General features: G+C 41.3%; 1 protein-coding gene across 1 annotated transcript in view; it reads right to left on the bottom strand.

The window, feature by feature from the left end:
- The window catches only part of LOC139750955 (uncharacterized), a 247,202-nt gene that overhangs the window by 91,455 nt on the left and 138,597 nt on the right, over positions 1 to 17,150 (bottom strand). Inside the window, exons 15-16 of the mRNA XM_071665896.1 lie at positions 14,275 to 14,420; positions 13,705 to 13,807 (exon numbers count right to left, since the gene is read on the bottom strand). Of these exons, the coding sequence (XP_071521997.1) occupies positions 13,705 to 13,807; positions 14,275 to 14,420 (249 nt within the window). The remainder of the gene's footprint in view (positions 1 to 13,704; positions 13,808 to 14,274; positions 14,421 to 17,150) is intronic.

Below are 17,150 nucleotides of genomic sequence, written 5' to 3'. Positions count from 1 at the left end.
TTACCCTTGAGCTTCGATTCACTCAGAGCCAAAACATCCAGGTTCCTTTCCTCAAAGATTGTACCTATCTCTCCTTTTTTCTCATTGTGGTTACATCCACACACTTTAGACACCTCAATCTGAGCTTTTGAGGAGGATGAGCACTCCCCGCGTGACTCCTTCTGTTTTCTCTTTTAGAAAGTTAAAATACAAGGAGAGGAGGGTTTCTAGCCCTCCGCTCCCGTCTCCTTTAGTCGCCTTCTACGATACATGAGGAATGCGTGGGAAGTATTCTTTCTCCCCTATCCCCAGGAATATACATGTATATGTATGTATATGTGGAAATGTATAGGTATGGATATGTGCATGTGTGGGCGTTTATGTATATGCATGTGAATGTGTGTGGGTTGTGTCATTCGTCTGTTTCATAGCGGTACCTCGCTAATGCGGGAGACACTGACTAAGTAGAAGGCTGACATTGGGGTGTCTGAATGTGCGTGGATGTAATCAAGATGAGAAAAAAGGAGAGATAGGCAGTATGTTTGAGGAAAGGAACATTGATGTTTTGGCTCTGAATGAAATGAAGCGCAAAGGTAAAGAGGAAGAGTGGTTTGAAAATGTTTTGGGAGTAATGTCAGGGGTTGGTGAGAGGACAAGAGCAAAGGAAGAAGTAGCACGACTCCTGAAACAGGAGTGGTGGGAGTATGTGATAGAATGTAAGAAAGTAAATTCTAGAATGATGTGGGTAAAACTGAAAAAGGATGGAGAGAGATGGGTGATTATTGGTGCCTATGCACCTGGTCATAAGCAGAAAAATCATGAGGCAAGTGTTTTGGAAGTAGCTGAGAGAAGGTGTTAGGAGCTTTGATGCATGAGACCGGGTTATAGTGATGGGTAATTGGAATGCTAAGATGAGTAATGTGGCATTTGAGGGTATAATTGGTGTATGGGGTGTTCAGTGTTATAAATGGAAATGGTGAAGAGCATGTGGATTTGTGAACTGAAAAAGGAGTGGTGACTGGGAATACCTCATTAGAAAAAGAGAGATATACACATAAGTATACTTTTATGAATAGGAGAGATAGTCAAAGGGCGTTATTAGATTATGTGTTAATTGATAAGCATGTAAAAGAGAGACTTTTGGATGTTAATGTGCTGAGAGGTGCAACTGGAGGGATGTCTGATCATTATCTTGTGGAGGCAAAGGTGAAGACTTGTAGAGGTTTCAGAAAAGTATAGAGAATGTTGGGGAGAAGAGAGTGGTGAGAGTAAGTGAGCTTGAAAAGGAGACTTGTGTGAAGAAGTACCAGGAGAGATTGCGTGCAGAATGACAAAAAGTGAGAGCAAATGACATGAGGGGAGTGGGGGAGGAATGGGATGTCTTTAGGGAAGCAGTGATGGCGTGTGCAAAAGACGCATGTGGCATTGGGAAAGGTGGGAGGTGGGCACATTAGAAAGGGTAGTGAGTGTTGGAATGAAGAACTAAGACTGTTAGTGAAAGAGAAGAGAGAGGGGTTTGGATGACTTTTGCAAGGAAGTAACGCAAATGACTGGGAGATGTATATAAGAAAGAGGCAGGAGGTCAAGAGAAAGGTGCAAGAGGTGAAAAAGAGGGCAAATGAGAGATGGGGTGAGAGAGTAACATTAAATTTTAGGAAGGATAAAAAGATGTTTTGGAAGGAGGTAAATAACGTGTGTAAGACAAGAGAACGAATGAGAACATCAGTGAAGGAGGCAAATGGGGAGGTAATAACAAGTTGTGATGAAGTGAGGACATGGAGTGAGTATTTTGAAAGTTTGTTGAATGTGTTTGATGACAGAGTGGCAGATATGGGGTATTTTGGTTGGGGTGGCGTGTGAAGTGAGAGGGTCAGGGAGAATGGTTTGGTAAACAGAGAAGAGGTTGTGAAAGCTTTGCAGAAGATGAAAGCCAGCAAGCCAGCTGGTTTGGATGGTATTGCCGTGACTGTGTTGTTGATGTGTTGGTAAGGATATTCAATGTATGTATGAATCATGGTGAAGTGCCTGAGGACAGGCAGAATGCATGCATAGTGCCATCGTACAAAAGAAGAGGGGATAAAGGTGAATGTTCAAATCACAGCGGCACAAGTTTGTTTGTCGTGTATTCCTGGAAAATCATATGGGAGGGTATTGATTGAAAGGGTAAAAGCATGTACAGAGCATCAGACTGGGAAAGAGCAGTGTGGTTTCAGAAGTGGTAGAGGGTGTGTGAATCCGGTGTTTGCTATGAAGAATATATGCAAGAAATACTTAGAAAAACAGTTCGATTTGTATGTAGCATTTATGGATCTGGAGAAGGCATATGATAGGGTTGATAGATATGCTTTGTGGGAGGTTTTAAGAGTATATGGTGTGGGAGGTAAGTTGCTAGAAGCAGTGAAAGTTTTTATCGAGGATGTAAGGCATGTGTATGAGTAGGAAGCGAGGAAAGTGAATGGTTCCCATAGAATGTCGGTTTAAGGCACGGGTGCGTGATGCCTCCATGTCTGTTTAACTGTTTATGGATGTGGTGGTTAGGGAGGTGAATGCAAAAGTTTTGGAGAGAGGGGCAAGTATGCAGTCTGTTGTGGATGAGAAGGCTTGGGAAGTAAGTTGTTGTTCACTGATGATACAGCGCTGGTGGCTAATTCCGGCGAGAAACTGCAGAGGTTGGTGACTGAGTTTGGTAGTGTGTGAAAAAAGAAAGTTGACAGTAAATCAGTAAATGTGAATAAGAGCAAGGTGATTAGGTTAAGTAGGGTTGAGGGACAAATTAACTGGGAGATAAGTTTGAATGGAGAATGGCTGGAGGAATTGAAGTGTTTTAAATATCTGGGAGTGGACTGAGCAGCGGATGGAGCCATGGAAGCGTTGGTGTGTCACAGGGCGGGGGAGGGGGCAAAGCTTCTAGGAGCGTTGAAAAATGGGTGGAAGGGAAGAACGTTATCTCGAAGAGTAAAAATGGGTATGTTTGAAGGAATAGTGGTTCCAAATGGTATTTGGTTGCAAGCCATGGCCTATAAATAGGGTTGTGCAGAGGAGGGTGGATGTGTTAGAAATTAAATGATTGAGGACAATATGTGGTGTAAAGTGGTTTGACCAGGTAAGTAATCAAAGGGTAAGTCAGATGTGTGGCAATAAAAAGAGTGTAGTTAAGAGAGCAGAGGAGGGTGTGTTGAAATGGTTTGGACACATGGAGGGAATGAGTGAGGGAAGATTGACATAGATGATGTACATGTTAGAGGTGGAGGGAACAAGGAGAAGTGAGAGACCAAATTGGAGGTGGAAGGATAGAGTGAAAAGGATTTTGAGCAATTGTGGCCTGAAAATACAGGAGGGTGAAAGGCATGCAAGGAACAGAGTGAACTGGAATGATGTGGTATACTAGGTTCGACGTGCTGTTAACGAATTGAACCAGGGTATGTTAAGCGTCTGGGGTAAACCATGGAAAGGTCGGTGGGGCCTGGATGTCGAAAGGGAGCTGTGGTTTCGGTGCATTACACATGACAGCTAGAGACTGAATGTGAAAGAATGTGGCTTTTGTTGTCTTTTCCTGGCGCTACCTCGCTTGGATGAAGGCAACAAGTACGAATACGTACATGTGTATACATGTATATGTCTGTGTATGTATACGTATGTATACGTTGAAAAGTATATGAATGCATGTGTATATGTATGTATATAGCTAGAGACCAAATGTGAACGAATGCGGCCTTTTTCGTCTGTTCCTGGCGCTGCCTCGCTGGAGGAGGGAAATGCTACTTCCTGTGTGGCGGGGTGGCGACGAGAATGGATGAAGACGGCAAGTATGAATATGTACATGTGTATACATGTATATGTCTGTGTATGTATACGTATGTATACGCTGAAAAGTATATGAATGTATATGTATATGTATGTATATAGCTAGAGACCAAGTGGGAACGAATGTGGCCTTTTTTGTCTGTTCCCGGCACTGCCTCGCTGGAGGAGGGAAATGCTACTTCCTGTGTGGTGGAGTGGTGACGCGAATGGATGAAGAAAGCAAGTATGGATATGTACATGTGTATATATGTATATATCTGTGTATGTAAATGCATGTATACGTTGAAATGTATATATATCTATATGTGCATGTGTGGGCGTTTATGTATATACATGAGTATGTGGGTGGGTGGGCCCATTCCTTGTCTGTTTCCTTGCGCTACCTCGCTAACGCAGGAGACGGCGGTTAAGTATAATAATCAAATAAATATATATAATATGGCCATGAAAAGAAAGAACAAGGGAGCAGCAGAATGAGTGTGCCAGTTAAGGGTATAATTGGTGACATGGGGTATTCAGTAATATGAATGGAAATGGTGAACAGCTTATGGAATTGCTGGAAAAGGACTGGTGATTGCAAATACCTAATTTCTGAGGAGGGACATAAACAAGTATACATACATGAGTAGGAAAGATGGTCAGCAGGCATTAATGCATTACATATAATTGATAGGCTTGTAAATGTGCTGAGAGGGGTGGTGGGTGGGATATCTGATCGCTATTCTGTGGAGGCAAGAAGGAAGACATGTAACAGTTTTTGGAAGAAAAGAAACAATATTGGTGTGAACAGAATGGTGAGACTTCATGAGCTTGGAACAGAGACTTATGTGGAGAAATACCACAAGATAATGACAGTAGAATGGGAAGAGGTAAGAGTAAATGAAGCAAGAACAGTGTGTGAGGAATGGGAGGTATTCAATAAAGCTGTGCTTGCATGTGCGAGAGATACATGTGGCACATGAAAGGTGGGAGGTGGGCATATCATATATGGTAGTAAGTGATGGGATGAATGAGGAATGGGAGGTATTCAATAAAGCTGTGCTTGCATGTACAAGAGATACATGTGGCACGTGAAAGGTGGGAGATGGGCATATCATATAAGGTAGTAAGTGGTGGGATGAAGAAGTTAAAGTTGGTACTGAAAAAGGAAATAGATGCATTTGAGCAGTACTTACAGAAAAGGAGTGCAAATGATTAGATGTCTGGGACAAAATGGCAGGAGTTCAAGAGGAGGGCGCAGGGGTTCAAAACAGCCAAATGGGAGTTGGGACGAGTGACTATCATTAAACTTTAAGGAGAACAACATGTTTTGGAAGGAGGTTAATAATGTGTGAAAAAAAAACATGAGAACAAATAGAAACATCAGTGAAGGGGGCAAAAGGGTAAGTGGTAACAGGTAGTGATGAAGTGAGATGTAGTGAGTATTTGGCATATGTTTGATGGTAAGGTGGCAGATGTAGAGAGTTTATATATGGGTAGTATGCATAGCGAAGACAGAGGAGGTGGTGAAAGTAATACATAAGATGAAATATGGCAAGGTGGCTGGAATGGACGGTATTGCAGTTGAATCTATAATGAAATGGGGTGACTGTGTTGATGATTGGTTACTTAGGATATTCAGTGCAAGTGTGGATCATGGTGAGGTGCATGAGGATTGGCAGAATGCATGTATAATGCCATAGTGGAACTAAAGAGAGAGAGGCATTAGCCAATTACATCAGGGCAATAGTTTTAGATTTGGACACACACCTGAGGTGTATTATTACTTATAGTTTTGACTGTTTTTGAGCCTCGCTGCCTCCGGAAACAACCCTAGAGTTGCCCTCTGCCAGTGACCTATCATGGGTGCAACACAAAAGGATAAGAAGCAGCTTAGTTTATCAGTTATGCAGAGGATTAAAAGAAACAAGTGATTGAGGGTGATGGTGCTGAATGTGAATAAGATGACTGGGGAGATAAAAAGGCGAGAGATTGTGCAGAGGTTTAAAAGTTGTAGTGTGGATGTGCTAGGGATTGGGGAAACCTATATCCTTAGGCAGGGTGTGTGGAGTGAAAATAAAAATGATGAATGCATGTTATGGGAGGGCATCGAAGGATGTGGTATGGACTGGAATGAGTGAATATTATTGGGGAAGAGGAAAAGAAGGATGTGCAATTCTGCTATCACCAAGAGTATGGGAGGGTGTTAAAGAGCATGGATGGAATGGATCAAGAAGAGTGTGGGTGAAAGGAAAGATTGGACTTGTGAAATATGCATGGGTATGTGTATATGCGCCTGTGAATATACAGACTGTATGAGGTAAGGATGAGATGAAGCTTTTCTGGAGGAATTTGAATGACTGTATAAAGGGTTTTGAGAATAAGAGAAATGTGGTCATATTTGGTGATATGAATCTGAAAGTGAGATGTGATGGAACTGGTAAGATAGTTGGTAAATGGGGAATGCCTGGAGTAAATGAGAATGGAAGCTATTTTGTGGATATATGTGCTGAGAGGAGTTATTCCTTGTGAACACCTTTTTTCAGCACAAGATGATTCACAGATATGCATGGATGGGGAATGATAGAAGAGAAGAGCAAAAGGCTTTGACTGATTATGTGGCAGAGGATGAAAGCTTGAGAAAGGCTGTGCTGGATTCTAAAGTCGTGAGAGGATTCTTCGGAGACTGAACATTTCTCAGTTCTAATGGGGATGAGATCAGAGAGCTGTGGAGGTATGGAGTAAAGAAGAATGGAGAGGTAAAAGTGTTGGCAAGTAAGATGATGAATCAGGAAAAATACTGGGAGGAGTATGAAAGGAAGGTAAATGAAAACTTAGATAGACGTGCAGTGACTGTAGGAATACAGTCATGTGAGAGAGAAGTGTTTAAAGAAATACCATCAAAGGTTGTAGAATTAGTAGTTGAATACAAGGTAGTGAGATACAGGAAAAAAAAGGGGCAATGCATGGTGGATAAAAGAGATTAGAAATGCTATGGAAGAAGAAAAAGGCATATGGTAGCTTGCTCAATAGGAATGTACCAGTGGAAGTTCAGCAAAGGAGGGAAGAACACAAAATATGTAAGCAGTATGGTAAGAAGCTGATAGAGGAAAACAAAGAAAGAGCTGATGAAGATTTTGAAAAAAAGTTAAGTGAAATGTTTCAGGATAATAAGAAACTATGCTGGAAGGAGGTGAAAAAGGAAAGAGGTGGATGTCAGAGCAGAACTGTTGATAAGAGAAGTAAGGAAGGAGAACTGCTGAATCAAAAGGAGGAAGTGAAAGGAAGATGAAAAGAGTATTTTGAAGAACTGATGAATGTGGGAGAAGTGGAAGCAGCAGTTATTACATGCATGAGTATATGGAGGAGGGAAGGAAGAAGATACAAGTGCAGAGGCCTACAGCAAAAGGGGAGGTAAGAAAGGCAATAATGAGGCTGAGGGTAGGAAAGGCACCTGGAGTGGATGGGATTATGACTGAAATGCTGAAGTATGGAGGAGAAAAAGTGATAGAGTGGGTGCATCTTAAATGTAATTTTGCATGAAAGTAGAAGGTTGTTCCTGAGGGGCAAAGGATGTATGTAGCAATTATAGGCGAATAAGTCTGTTAAGTATACCATGAAAAGTGTATGCAAGAATATAAACTGACATAGTGATGGAAGTGACTGAATGCAGAACAAGTGAAGAGCAAAGGGGTTTTAGGAAAGGTAAATGAATCAGATTTTTGTAATAAAGATGACCATGGAAAAGTATCTAGTGAAAGGTAAGAAGCTGTAAGCAGCTTTTATGGATCTGGAGGAAGCGAATGAGAGAGTCAAGTGGAATGCTTTGTGGGATGTGTTAAGGATATTTGGCATGGGGGAAACTGTAGGATGGTGTAAGAGCAAATGCATGTGTAAGAGTGGATGGAGAGTTGAGCGAAAGTTTTGGGATACATGTAGATGTGAAGCAGGGCTGTGTGATGTCATCATGGCATTCTGATATATATATATATATATATATATATATATATATATATATATATATATATATATATATATATATATATATATATATATATATATATATGGCAAAGGGGATAAAAGTGAGTGATCAAATTACAGAGGTATAAGTTTGTTGAGTATTCCTGGTAAATTATATGGGAGGCTATTGATTGAGAGGGTGAAGGCATGTACAGAGCATCAGATTGGGGAAGAGCAGTGTGGTTTCAGAAGTGGTAGAGGATGTGTGGATCAGGTGTTTGCTTTGAAGAATGTATGTGAGAAATACTCAGAAAAGCAAATGGATTTGTATGTAGCATTTATGGATCTGGAGAAGGCATATGATAGAGTTGATAGAGATGCTCTGTGGAAGGTATTAAGAATATATGGTGTGGGAGGCAAGTTGTTAGAAGCAGTGAAAAGTTTTTATCGAGGATGTAAGGCATGTGTACGTGTAGGAAGAGAGGAAAGTGATTGGTTCTCAGTGAATGTAGGTTTGCGGCAGGGGTGTGTGATGTCTCCATGGTTGTTTAATTTGTTTATGGATGGGGTTGTTAGGGAGGTAAATGCAAGAGTCCTGGAAAGAGGGGCAAGTATGAAGTCTGTTGGGGATGAGAGAGCTTGGGAAGTGAGTCAGTTGTTGTTCGCTGATGATACAGCGCTGGTGGCTGATTCATGTGAGAAACTGCAGAAGCTGGTGACTGAGTTTGGTAAAGTGTGTGAAGAAGAAAGGTTAAGAGTAAATGTGAATAAGAGCAAGGTTATTAGGTACAGTAGGGTTGAGGGTCAAGTCAATTGGGAGGTGAGTTTGAATGGAGAAAAACTGGAGGAAGTGAAGTGTTTTAGATATCTGGGAGTGGATCTGTCAGCGGATGGAACCATGGAAGCGGAAGTGGATCATAGGGTGGGGGAGGGGGCGAAAATCTTGGGAGCCTTGAAGAATGTGTGGAAGTCGAGAACATTATCTCGGAAAGCAAAAATGGGTATGTTTGAAGGAATAGTGGTTCCAACAATGTTGTATGGTTGCGAGGCGTGGGCTATGGATAGAGTTGTGCGCAGGAGGATGGATGTGCTGGAAATGAGATGTTTGAGGACAATGTGTGGTGTGAGGTGGTTTGATCGAGTAAGTAACGTAAGGGTAAGAGAGATGTGTGGAAATAAAAAGAGCGTGGTTGAGAGAGCAGAAGAGGGTGTTTTGAAATGGTTTGGGCACATGGAGAGAATGAGTGAGGAAAGATTGACCAAGAGGATATATGTGTCGGAGGTGGAGGGAACGAGGAGAAGAGGGAGACCAAATTGGAGGTGGAAAGATGGAGTGAAAAAGATTTTGTGTGATCGGGGCCTGAACATGCAGGAGGGTGAAAGGAGGGCAAGGAATAGAGTGAATTGGAGCGATGTGGTATACAGGGGTTGACGTGCTGTCAGTGGATTGAATCAAGGCATGTGAAGCGTCTGGGGTAAACCATGGAAAGCTGTGTAGGTATGTATATTTGCGTGTGTGGACGTGTGTATGTACGTGTGTATGGGGGTTGGGCCATTTCTTTCGTCTGTTTCCTTGCGCTACCTCGCAAACGCGGGAGACAGCGACAAAGTATAAAAAAAAAAAAAAAAAAAAAAATATATATACATATATATATATATATATATATATATATATATATATATATATATATATGGCAAAGGGGATAAAAGTATGATAGAGTTTATAGAGATGCTCTGTGGAAGGTATTAAGAATATATGGTGTGGGAGGCAAGTTGTTAGAAGCAGTGAAAAGTTTTTATCGAGGATGTAAGGCATGTGTACGTGTAGGAAGAGAGGAAAGTGATTGGTTCTCAGTGAATGTAGGTTTGCGGCAAGGGTGTGTGATGTCTCCATGGTTGTTTAATTTGTTTATGGATGGGGTTGTTAGGGAGGTAAATGCAAGAGTTTTGGAAAGAGGGGCAAGTATGAAGTCCGTTGGGGATGAGAGAGCTTGGGAAGTGAGTCAGTTGTTGTTCGCTGATGATACAGCGCTGGTGGCTGATTCATGTGAGAAACTGCAGAAGCTGGTGACTGAGTTTGGTAAAGTGTGTGAAAGAAGAAGGTTAAGAGTAAATGTGAATAAGAGCAAGGTTATTAGGTACAGTAGGGTTGAGGGTCAAGTCAATTGGGAGGTAAGTTTGAATGGAGAAAAACTGGAGGAAGTAAAGTGTTTTAGATATCTGGGAGTGGATCTGGCAGCAGATGGAACCATGGAAGCGGAAGTGGATCATAGGGTGGGGGAGGGGGCGAAAATCCTGGGAGCCTTGAAGAATGTGTGGAAGTCGAGAACATTATCTCGGAAAGCAAAAATGGGTATGTTTGAAGGAATAGTGGTTCCAACAATGTTGTATGGTTGCGAGGCGTGGGCTATGGATAGAGTTGTGCGCAGGAGGATGGATGTGCTGGAAATGAGATGTTTGAGGACAATGTGTGGTGTGAGGTGGTTTGATCGAGTAAGTAACGTAAGGGTAAGAGAGATGTGTAGAAATAAAAAGAGCATGGTTGAGAGAGCAGAAGAGGGTGTTTTGAAGTGGTTTGGGCACATGGAGAGAATGAGTGAGGAAAGATTGACCAAGAGGATATATGTGTCGGAGGTGGAGGGAACGAGGAGAAGTGGGAGACCAAATTGGAGGTGGAAAGATGGAGTGAAAAAGATTTTGAGTGATCGGGGCCTGAACATGCAGGAGGGTGAAAGGAGGGCAAGGAATAGAGTGAATTGGATCGATGTGGTATACCGGGGTTGACGTGCTGTCAGTGGATTGAATCAGGGCATGTGAAGCGTCTGGGGTAAACCATGGAAAGCTGTGTAGGTATGTATATTTGCGTGTGTGGACGTATGTATATACATGTGTATGGGGGTGGGTTGGGCCATTTCTTTCGTCTGTTTCCTTGTGCTACCTCGCAAACGCGGGAGACAGCGACAAAGCAAAAAAAGAAAAAAAAAAATATGGATGGAGTGATAAGAGAGATGAAAGCAAAACTAGGAAAGAGGGGTGCAGAGATGGAGTGTGGCAGTGAGATATGGTGGCAAGCCTGTTTGCAGATGATACTGTGCTGTTTGCTGAGAGTGAAGAGGAGTTGCAGAGGGTTTTAAGTGTGTTTTATGATGTGTGTGTAAGCAGAGGAGACTGAAGGTAAATGCAAGAAAAAGTAAAGTTATGGTGTTTGAAAGGAAACAGTGAAATGTATAGATTTTGTAAAACCATATAGAGTGAAAGAAGAAAGTGTATTGAATTGTGCTGAGGACATGGGGAAAAAAAGACTGGAAGAAGTGAGGATATTTAAGTATCTAGGAGGTGTGTTGGGTAAGTGTGGTGATATGGAAGGAGAGATTAGGAAGACAGCAGTAGAGGGTAGAAAAGTCAATGAGTTCCTTGATAGAATAATGAAGGGAAGAGGTGCAAGTAGGAAGAGAAAAGAGGATTAAGGGATAGCATAGTCCTCCAAACTCAGACCTGTGCAGCCAAAACATGGACATGGAATGAGGCATAAAGGTCAAGAATGCAGGAATGAAGAAAGGAATGCAAGGAATGTAAATTGCAGTGAAATGTGGAGTGGCAGAATGGGTGAAGTGTAATACTTTGAGGTGTGGCCATGTGGAAAAATGCAAGACTGGGAGTTTAAAAGGAGAGTGTATGATAGTACAATTAAAGGGGTTGGTGTGAGAGGAAGACCACTTGTGACATGGGCAAATAGGGTGGAGGAATACTGGAGGGAGGGAAACAGAGGAAGAATGCAAGGTGTGTGCAAGGGAGGCATGTAAGAACAAGGATAGTGGAGAGAAACAGAGGAAGAATGCCAGGTGTGTGCAAGGGAGGCATGTAAGAACAGGAAAAAGTGGAGACTCTTTTGCTGTGGTCACCCTTTGATAGGAGTTCCCAGAGGGAACAGGCATCAGAGATATAGATAAATAGACAGATAGTATAAAGGCAAAGGGGATAAAGGTGAGTGTTCAGGCTGCAGAGGTACAAGTTTATTGATTGCACCTAGTTAGCTGTATAGGAAAGAGGTAACTGAGAGGGTGAAGGTACATACAGAGTATCAGATTAACGAGGAAGAGTGTGGTTTCAGAAATGGAAGAGGATGTATGGATCAGATGTTTGCTTGATAGAACTTGTGTAAGAAATTCTTTAAGAAACAGATGGATTTGTATGGTGTATTTCTGGATCTAGAGAAAGCATCTGATAGAGTTACTAGAGATTCCTCATGGAAGGTCTTAAGAATATACAATGTGGGAGGAAGCTACTAGAAGCAGTGAATTTTCACCATGGTGTAAGGTATGTGTGTAAGTAGGAAGAAAGTGAATGGTTCCATATGAATGTTGGTCTGTGGAAAAAGTATGTGATGTCACCATGGCAGTTTAATTTGTTTATGGATGGGGTGGTGTGGGAGGCAAATGAAAGGGTCTTGGAAAGAGAGGGAAGTATGCAGGCTGTTGGGGATGAGAGAGCCTGCAAAGTGAGTTATATGTTGTAAGCTGATGATAAAGTATTGGTGGCAGATTGAAGTGAGAAACTGCAGAAGTTGGTGACTGAGTATTTACAAGCAAATGAAAGTAAAAAGTTGAATGCAAATGTAACTAAAAGCAAGGTTATTAGGTTTAGCAGAGTTGAGGGGTAACTTCTTTTGGGGGTGAGTTTGAATGGAAAAAACTGGAGGAAGCATAGTGTTTTATATGCCTGGGAATAAATATGCCAGAGAATGGAACCATGGAAGCAGAACTGAGTCATAGGGTGGGTGACAGGGCAAAGCTTCAGAGAGTGCTGAAAAAAAAGTGAGGAAAGGAGTATCATTATAATGGGAGGTGTGGGTTATGGATAGGGCTGTGTGGAGGAGGATGGAAGTATTGAAAATGATATGTCTGAGGACAATATGTGGTGTGAGGTAGTTTGATTAGGTAATGAAAGAGTTAGAAAGAGATACGGTAATAAACGGTTGTGGTTGAGAGAGCCAACAAGGATGTGAAGAAATAGTTTGGATATATGGAGAGAATGAATGATGAAAGGTTAACAAATAAGATATATGTGTCAGAAGTGGAGAAGGGGAGTCCAAATTGAAGATGGAAGGATGGAGCGAAAAAGATTTTCCATGATCAAGGCCTGAACATGCAGGAGGGTGAAAGGCATGCATGGGGCAGTATGCATTGGAATAATGAGGTGTACAAGAGTGGACATACAATCAATGGACTGAACCAGGGCATGTTAAGTAGCTGGTTAAACCATGGAAAGGTCTGTGGGCCCTGGTTGTAGATAGGGAGCTGTGGTTTCGGTGCATTGCACATGACAGCTAGAGAATGGATGTGAGTGAATTTGGCCTATCTTTGTTTATTCCTTGTACTACCTCGCTAATGCAGGGAAACTGTGATAAAGCATTAAAAGAGTACAAGATTTTTCTCTGTGGCTATACCTCTGGCTTTCAAACACCACAATGGATATGATATGTAGGGTCTCATAGATACCTTCATATAACCAAATGCAGTTTTGCTCCATAATCTCGACTTTTGAAAGTTAAGTAATTGGTAGGGGGTTTTGTAATTCTATGATAGATAATAGATTATACATTAGTTATTGGAAAATGATTGTGAATAATATAATAGTAAAAAAAATTTTGTTTTTACAAAGAAACTCCTAACAGTATACCATAAAAAGAATCAAATGCATCAAGATACAATGTAAACAACATGATGGCAACACAACTTGTTACTCAACAAACATGCTTCCATCAAAAGTTCGTTATTTCTCCCTGGGTAATTCAAGGCCTGAATCACTTGTTTCTCTGTTGCTCTATTATTCTTATATGATCTTTTCTTCATGAGTGAATAGTTTTCCTCTGTGCTGGAGAAACACCCAGTTTTCAGAAGCACAGAAAAATTCAAAAGCCAACTTAAAAAGCTCAAGATATAATCACGTACAAAGACAAAAAATATAAATTTGCAGTCTTACCTGTCTCTGGCACTGATGCACACAAATTTCTGACCCAAAACATCCATCACCTCCACCATGGCCTGGCAGTCTGACATCTCCCCCTCGAGAGCACACACACGAACTGAGGACACCCAGCATTCAAGGAGTTAGGTAATATCAGTGGTTTAAGAGTCATTAAATCAAAAAGAACAGTATGAATTTATTTTTACAAAAAGAATAAGCACTCATTCTTTCCACTAAAGTTACTTCCTAACTTGTACCTGAGTGTGTGTATCACGTCTAAACACATAAGCAATGGAACATATATGAAAGTAAGGTGCTAATATTTGGGAGTGTAATGCTGCAAAGGTTGGCTGATGTTTGATGTGATAATGCCTGTTCTTGAGTGAAGACTTTTTAGTTACACTAAACAGTCAAATTGGTAGCATTTTGGGTAAAAAAGATAAAGGCTTACCTATTTAGGGGACTCATTATATGTTTTTCCTCAGAAAAAAGGGATAACAGATCATATATCTCAAATTTACAGCAAATTCTCTTCATACCACAATCCAAGACCTACAAAAAAGTGAACTATTCATCTTTCTTTACCTTCACAGGTGTGAAGTTCATCGAGTTTCTTGAAATATTTGTTTTTATTTCGAATTTCTTGAGGGCTGTCTTCACTCAAGGCCCTAAGACCCACAGCAGAGTCCTTGAACAATAGATCTGACTTGCTTTTATATCTTCCAAACAGCCTGGTGGAAGGGAAGAGTTTAGAATTCAGTGAAAGTTGATGATCACAGAGATAGACAATGAAAACTAAAAAGCTGAATAATATGGATAACAATGTACATGCCCACCAAGTAGAGATGAAGAGTGTGGTATTTGATGTGATAAGTATAATTTGGAAGCACAGAAACTATGGGGATAAAAGGTGTAACCTCAAGTACACAAATTACAGGGAGTTTGAAGGAATAGCAAAACAATTGTACTATAACTGAAACTATAGGAATGATAAAGAAAGATCTTATATGGATGACCTACTTTAGGAAACAGATATTTCTTACATATACTGCTTATGCTAACAGAATTTTCTGATCTTAATGCACTCACCTAACCAGATCACTAAGAGAGATGTATCAACTTTTACCTGGGAAGGAGAGATATCAAGAGACCTAATAGTCCATACAAGGATATCTGTTGAATTGGCCCGAAAATGGTGGCAGAAACAGGATAGCAAGCCATCTCTCCCTACAGCTCAACTGCCAACAGGAAAGAAAAGAGAAAAAAAATGCCCTGCAGCATGGGGAAATATTCTGCCATGGAAATCTTTTCTTAGGAAAGTGTGGACTGGAAGATGTTGCCTACCAATTTTGAGGTCTAGTAACACCCATGACTTTGATCATCTTAATGGGACAGAAAGTCCTGAAAAAAAGAGTATTATACTGAAGGAAGAATGATTTTCAAGACAAACAAACAAAATGTAACTCAATTCCTTATATGATATTTGGTATTCATTATTCGTCAAACTTGATCACCGTTTTCCGCATCAGTGAGGGAGCATCAGAAAACAGACGAAGAACGGCCCATCCACTCATGTACACATACATAAATGCCCATACATGCACATATACAGACATTATACATATATACACATGGGCATATTCATACTTGCTTGCCTTCATCCATTCCTAGCACCACCCCGCCCCACCCCACAGGAAACAGCATCACTGCCCCCCTAAAACTCGTTCCCTTATATGATATTTGATCTTTTATTATTCATCATACTTGATCACCATTTTCCTCATCACCGAGGTAGCATCAGGAAGCTGACAAAGAACGGCCCATCCACTCATATACGCATACACATACATAAATGCCCATAAATGCACATATAAAGACATTATACTTATACACTTTTTTCTTTTTATTATCATTATACTCTGTTGCTGTCTCCCATGTTAATGAGGAAGCGCAAGGAAATAGATGAAAGAATGGCCCAACCCACCCACATACACATGTATATACATACAAGTCCACACACGCACATATACATACCTATACATTTCAACGTATGCATATATATATATATATATACATACACAGACATGTACATATATACACATGTACATAATTCATATCTGCTGCCTTTATTCATTCCCATCACCACCCTGCTACACATGAAGTGACAACCCCCTCCCCCGCATGTGCCCAAGGTAGCTCTAGGAAAAGACAACAAAAGCCACATTCGTTCACACTCAGTCCCTAGCTGTCATATATAATGCACTGAAACCGCAGCTCCCTTTCCACATCCAGGCCCCACAAAACTTTCCATGGTTTACCCCAGATGCTTCACATGCCCTGGTTCAATCCATTGACAGCACGTCGACCTCAGTATACCACATTGTTCCAATTCACTCTATTCCTTGCACGCCTTTCACCCTCCTGCATGTTCAGGCCCCGATCACTCAAAATCTTTTTCACTCCATCTTTCCACCTCCAATTTAGTCTCCCACTTCTCGTTTCCTCCACCTCTGACACATATATCCTCTTGGTCAATCTTTCCTCACTCATTCTCTCCATGTGACCAAACCATTTCAAAACACCCTCTTCTGCTCTCTCTTTTTATTACCACACATCTCTCTTACCCTTTCATCACTTACTCGATCAAACCACCTCACACCACATATTGTCCTCAAACATCTCATTTCCAACACATCCACCCTCCTCCACGCAACTCTATCTATAGCCCACGCCTCGCAACCATATAACATTGTTGGAACCACTATTCATTCCTTCAAACGTACCCATTTTTGCTTTCTGAGATAATGTTCTCACCTTCCACACATTTTTCAACACTCTCAGAACTTTTGCCCCCTCCCCCACCCTGTGACTCACTTCCATGGTTCCATCTGCTGCCAAATCCACTCCCAGATATCTAAAACACTTCACTTCCTCCACTTTTTCTCCATTCAAACTTACCTCCAAACTGACTTGTCCCTCAACCCTACTGTACCTAATGACCTTGCTCTTATTCACATTTACTCTCAGCTTTCTTCTTTCACACACTTTACAAAACTCAGTCACCAGCTTCTGCAGTTTCTCACCCGAATCAGCCACCAGCGCTGTATCATCAGCGAACAACAACTGACTCACTTCCCAAGCTCTCTCATCCACACCAGACTGCAAACTATGCCCCTCTTTCCAAAGCTCTTGCATTCACCTCCCTAACAACCCCACCCATTAACAAATTAAACGACCATGGAGACATCACACACCCCTGCCGCAAACCAACATTCACTGAGAACCAATCATTTTCCTCTCTTCCTACTAGTACAAATGCCTTACATTCTCGATAACTTTTCACTGCTTCTAACAACTTGCCTCCCACACCATATATTCTTAATACCTTCCACAGAGCATCTCTATCAACTCTATCATATGCCTTCTCCAGATCCATAAATGCTACATACAAATCCATTTGC

Source organism: Panulirus ornatus, chromosome 10 (genome assembly GCF_036320965.1).
Source record: "Panulirus ornatus isolate Po-2019 chromosome 10, ASM3632096v1, whole genome shotgun sequence".
Classification (NCBI taxonomy): Eukaryota; Metazoa; Arthropoda; class Malacostraca; order Decapoda; family Palinuridae; genus Panulirus; species Panulirus ornatus.
The sequence above is the reverse complement of the archived record's forward strand: the minus strand, read 5'-3'. Positions and strand labels throughout refer to the sequence as shown.